The sequence below is a fragment of the Symphodus melops genome (assembly GCF_947650265.1).
Source record: "Symphodus melops genome assembly, chromosome: 18".
NCBI lineage: Eukaryota > Metazoa > Chordata > Actinopteri > Labriformes > Labridae > Symphodus > Symphodus melops.
Genome location: NC_136708.1, coordinates 1,967,516 through 1,972,515, shown reverse-complemented (window position 1 = coordinate 1,972,515; position 5,000 = coordinate 1,967,516). Strand labels below are relative to the sequence as shown.

General features: G+C 46.3%; 2 protein-coding genes across 6 annotated transcripts in view; both read left to right on the top strand.

The window, feature by feature from the left end:
• ppp1r10 (protein phosphatase 1, regulatory subunit 10) overlaps positions 1-324 on the top strand; it is an 8,858-nt gene extending 8,534 nt beyond the window's left edge. For both annotated transcript variants that reach the window (XM_079368894.1, XM_079368895.1), the window contains exon 18: positions 1-324. This exon is cut by the window's left edge and continues 838 nt beyond it. The gene's annotated coding sequence lies outside the window, so the exon portion shown is untranslated.
• Positions 325-1,192: 868 nt separating this feature from the next.
• Positions 1,193-5,000, top strand: part of agr2 (anterior gradient 2) — a 3,929-nt gene continuing 121 nt past the window's right edge. The window contains exons 1-9 of one of the 4 annotated variants that reach the window (XM_079368175.1): positions 1,193-1,316; positions 1,700-1,872; positions 2,761-2,888; positions 3,006-3,069; positions 3,158-3,210; positions 3,980-4,056; positions 4,333-4,396; positions 4,746-4,829; positions 4,908-5,000. The exon at positions 4,908-5,000 is cut by the window's right edge and continues 121 nt beyond it. In XM_079368175.1, coding sequence (XP_079224301.1) covers positions 1,793-1,872; positions 2,761-2,888; positions 3,006-3,069; positions 3,158-3,210; positions 3,980-4,056; positions 4,333-4,396; positions 4,746-4,829; positions 4,908-4,957 — 600 coding nt within the window. In that variant the 5' untranslated portion in view covers positions 1,193-1,316; positions 1,700-1,792 and the 3' untranslated portion in view covers positions 4,958-5,000. Of the gene's footprint in view, positions 1,317-1,501; positions 1,873-2,265; positions 2,624-2,760; positions 2,889-3,005; positions 3,070-3,157; positions 3,211-3,979; positions 4,057-4,332; positions 4,397-4,745; positions 4,830-4,907 lie in introns of those variants that run through there. The other 3 variants (XM_079368177.1, XM_079368174.1, XM_079368176.1) reach the window with 3 other exon arrangements.

Sequence of the window (5,000 nt, the reverse complement as noted above, 5' to 3'; positions counted from 1 at the left end):
CAATCATGAGCAGGTGTTTGTATATTCTGTAGATTCAGTTGTTGAGGTGAGCTGCTCTGAGGTCAGTTTGTTTTCTGTGAAAACTTTTTGAGCTGCGTCTCTTTGGGACTTTAGTTGAAACGTCCTCCTTCTCCTCCATGTGGTGTTTTTTTTTTTTTTTTTTTTTTAATCTTTTGATTCCAGAACATTCTCAGAGCGCGCTGGCCCTTTAAGACGTTCAGCTCCCCGTCAGTATGAACTGTTTGTAAGATACAGAAACACATTTATACATATTTCAGTTGTTTTGTACACAGTGTCATGAATAAATGTCAAATATAAGAAAGAGATGTGGTGGATTATTTTCTCCTTTTTTACTAAATGTAAACATTAAAACACAGCTGAGAAAACTGAAGGTAACAACCCTGTGCTCGCCCTGCCTGCCCTCAAAACGCCAAATAATGAATCATTAAACTTTACATGTGATGACTTTGGACGATCGGAGAGACACGATTATTTTTCAGCTCCCGATTCTCTTCGATTCCAGATCGGGCTGCTTCCAACAGAATAACAGCAGCAGCCAATGAGAGCGAGCAGAGCGGATCACGTTTATTTCATGAAGAATACAAAATAGATACTTTATTGATCCCGAGGGAAATTCAAGAAATAAAACTGCAGCACAACAAAGAAACAGAACATCTACAATGAACGCTTCAGACACTTTTTGAGAGAATTTTGAACATCGTCGACCTGCTGAAAACTCCCCCATGACCCACTTTCGGGGTCACGACCCACCTGTTGAGAAACCACGTGTCATATTACGGGGACAGATAAAGGATCCTGTTTGTGCGTGTTTATTTCCTATTTTGTGTGTGTCTCATGTTCAACGAGTGTACAGAGTGTTTCTAAATTAAAAAGTATGTTTGAGGATTAATCTGTGTTTTATGTGCAGCCAGGTGGGTTCAGGTGTTCTGAGCCTGAAACAGGAAGTAGCATCCTCTTTGAGCCAATAGGAGTGTGTCTCTCTCTCTGTGTGTGTGTGTGTGTGTGTGTGTGTGTGTGTGTGTGTGTGTGTGTGTGTGTGTGTGTGTGTGTGTGTGTCTCTGTGTGTGTGTGTGTGTGTGTGTGTGTATCCGTGTAATCAGGGTGTGTTTGAGTGCAGCTGCTGAATGCAGAGGATCGCCCTTTAACCCGCCTGCGTCTGCAAATATTGATCCAGAGCACACACACACACACACACACACACACACACACACACACACGGTGGGAGGGGGTAAGGACAGCTCAGCGTTAAACAGTCCCACATCCTGCTTACACACAGATGTATTGTTTAATGTACTGTGAGTTGTTTGTTTTATCTGTAACTGAACATGCTAACAGATGCTAACGTTGCTAACAGCGCGTCACGTGCGACTCCTCTGCTTCATCTTTTTTATTTTTTATTTTAACTGAACCCTTCTGCTTTCCCTCTTATTCTCCTGTTGTCTCCTCCTCTCCTACTCAAGGCCCTTCATCCCCATGCTACTGAGGTCAACAGGAGGACAAGGGGATGAGAGAAGGAGGTTAGAGGACAAGGAGACGTCCCCACCTCTTGTCCTTTTGCCCCCTGACCCTCCTGTACCGTCTTCCCCCTTGTTTCCTCATTTCCTCATCGTCTTTGTCTTTTTGCCTCCTTAACCCCTGAACTCCTTGTCCACCCGTCCTCCTGCACTCGCATCAACAGGAAGATGAGGGAACACGGGGGGCCGAGGGAGGTGACGAAGAGGACGACAGAGGTGAGGAGACGAGACGATACCCCAACATCTTCTGTCCCCTTATGTCCTTGGACTCTCTTCCATTGTCCTCTTGTCCACTCGTTAAAGTACAAGAAGAGGAGACAGACTCGGGGACGTGCACGTCCAGAAATCAATGATCTGCACAAACGCTGACCTTTTAAAGATCAGACTCAGTTTAATACAAATAGTCAAACGCATTAATCATCGCACAGTGTGTGACGATTCAAACATCCTTCACCTTCAGCTCTGAGTCAACATGTTGACTTTACAGGTAAGACTCATTCATGCTCACCTTTGTGTCCTGAGCCAATCACAGAGAGACCAATCATCATCATCATCATCAACCGGCTGCAGATCCAGGTTCCTCTACATGCTGAGCTGTCCTTGGACCCGAGCCAAACATCCTCTCACACCTGAACACGGCTCCGCGGAGTACCGATTAAAAAAAGTACAATTCATCATCTATCACAGCGTCCACATGAAATCACAAATACAAGACGTGAATAAACGAATGGAGTCGAAAGAAGCATGAAAAGGATTAAACACAAGTTTGAAAAGATGCTTCACAGTGAATTGACACACGTGCCGATTTAAAGAGCTCATCCTGTGGAAACAGGAAATACACTCGCTCATTAATTTGAATGAACCGGTCAGAAGGAACAGACGGCGAATCCTTAAATCACCTCTTTTCTCAGGGAGGTTTGGTGGAGGCGTCTCCGTGGCGTTCCAGCACAGAGTGCAGGGGGGAGGGGGAGGGCGATGGGGCGGGGCCTCCGGGGACCAGGTGTTTAAATTCAGACGGATGAGAGAGCGAGTACAGCAGATCTCTCAGAGCTGTGGTCCCGCTTCACTCTCACCTGAGCCACGAACAGGTAAGAACCAGGATGCAGGGTGTGTCCTCACAGGACACCGTACTGTTTGCTCACTGCGTTTAAACTCGAACTGTTACAGGATGTTTTTCTACTCCTCTCTCTTAATCTCAACGTTTAATCTGTTTCACCTGTTCCAGTTTGTCCGCAAAGATGATCAGAGCAGTGCTGTCCCTCCTCCTGGTCCTAGGGGCCTTTTCCTTCGCCGCCGGTGACAAGAAATACATCCCCAAGTCCGGAAAGAGGATCCCCCAGACCCTGTCCCGAGGTACGTGACACACCTGAGATTCAAATGATTTCACTTTTTGATAAAGATACAGCAGAGTAGTCACTGTGTGTGTGTGTGTGTGTGTGTGTGTGTGTGTGTGTGTGTGTGTGTGTGCAGGCTGGGGTGATCAGCTGGTCTGGGCTCAGACGTATGAGGAGGCTCTGTACTGGTCCAGGTCCAGGTAAGTCTCACCTACAGGTGTCCATTAGACTCAGGTGTTCACCGTTGATTGACCTGATGATTAAATAGAGATTTGTGTCTTTTTTCAGGAACAAGCCTCTGCTGGTCATGTTTCACCTGGAAGATTGTCCTCACAGCCAAGGTGAGTCTCTACCTGCTCACATCTGAGACATCACACATCACACCTCACCTGTTAACTTCACACCTCACCTGTTAACTTCACACCTCACCTGTTAACGTCACACCTCACCTGTTAACTTCAACTGTTAACTTCACACCTCACCTGTTAACTTCACACCTCACCTGTTAACGTCACACCTCACCTGTTAACGTCACACCTCACCTGTGAGACATCACACCTCACCTGTGTGACATCACACCTCACCTGTTAACGTCACATCTGAGACATCACACCTCACCTGTTAACGTCACACCTCACCTGTAGACATCACACCTCACCTGTGTGACATCACACCTCACCTGTTAACTTCAACTGTTAACGTCACACCTCACCTGTGTGACATCACACCTCACCTGTGAGACGTCACATCTCACCTGTGAGACATCACACCTCACCTGTGAGACATCACACCTCACCTGTTAACGTCACACCTCACATGTTAACGTCACACCTCACATGTTAACGTCACACCTCACCTGTGTGACATCATACCTCACATGTGTGACATCACACCTCACCTGTGAGACATCACACCTCACCTGTGTGACATCACACCTCACCTGTTAACATCACACCTCACCTGTAGACGTCACACCTCACCTGTTAACGTCACACCTCACCTGTGTGACATCACACCTCACCTGTTAACATCACACCTCACCTGTGTGACATCACATCTCACCTGTGTGACATCACACCTCACCTGTCTCACCTGTGTGTCTTCCTGCAGCAATGAAGAAAGTGGTTGCCAACAACTATGAGATCCAGAAGATGCTGGATGAAGACTTCGTCGTCCTCAACCTGATGGTGAGAAACTCTCGTTTCCTGTTTGGGAATATTCACATTTAAAATCCTGTTTGATGAGCGTGAAGTTAATTATTCAGTTCTGAGTGAACCGGTCGGTTTGGGAGGAAACATCCTCAGCGACAGTTTAAACAAACAAAAATCCAACTGTCGTCACCATGAAGGTAAACGGTGACTGAGCACAAAGGTGTGACGTCTCCTGTCAGACGGCGAGCGCCTGAAAGCAGAGACGAGGACTTAGTTAAGTAATAACTGACTTTTCCTTTCTTCTGTTTTTAGTACGAAACCACGGACAAAAATCTGACGCCAGACGGACAGTACGTCCCCAGGTTCCTGTTTGTTGGTAAGAAATAAAGCTCTCATATTACTCACCTGTCAATCAAACAGATCGATTCCTGCAGGTGTAACGACATGAGTGTTTATGTTCCTCCTCCTACATTCATTTATTGACTCTAATAAATATACTGCAGGTTAATTTAATCAGCGTTAAATGACATGTAAAAGCTTCTAACTTTGGCTGAACAGCGCCCCATGTGGCCACTCCTGGATACTACAGTATTATGGTTGAACACAATAAAGCAGCAGAGCGAACACAGACACTGATCATTAGTTATAAAACATTGTGTTCTGTCTCTTGTTCAGAGAATATTCAGACGTGTTATTTGTGACCTTTGACCTTTGTGTGTCTGCAGACCCCTCCATGACAGTGAGGGCTGATATCGTCGGTCCATACGGTAACCGCTTTTACGCCTACGAACCCCAAGACGTGGATGTCTGTAAGTAACTCGCCCACCCGAGTAGAAGGAGGTGATGAATGATGATGTGTTGCTGATGTCACGACTCCTCTTCCTCAGTGAAAAAGAACATGGAGCAGGCGAAGAAGCTGATGAAGCAGGAGCTGTGATTGGACCGAGGAGCGGAGTAAAAAACGTGCTGTCCGTTCGAAC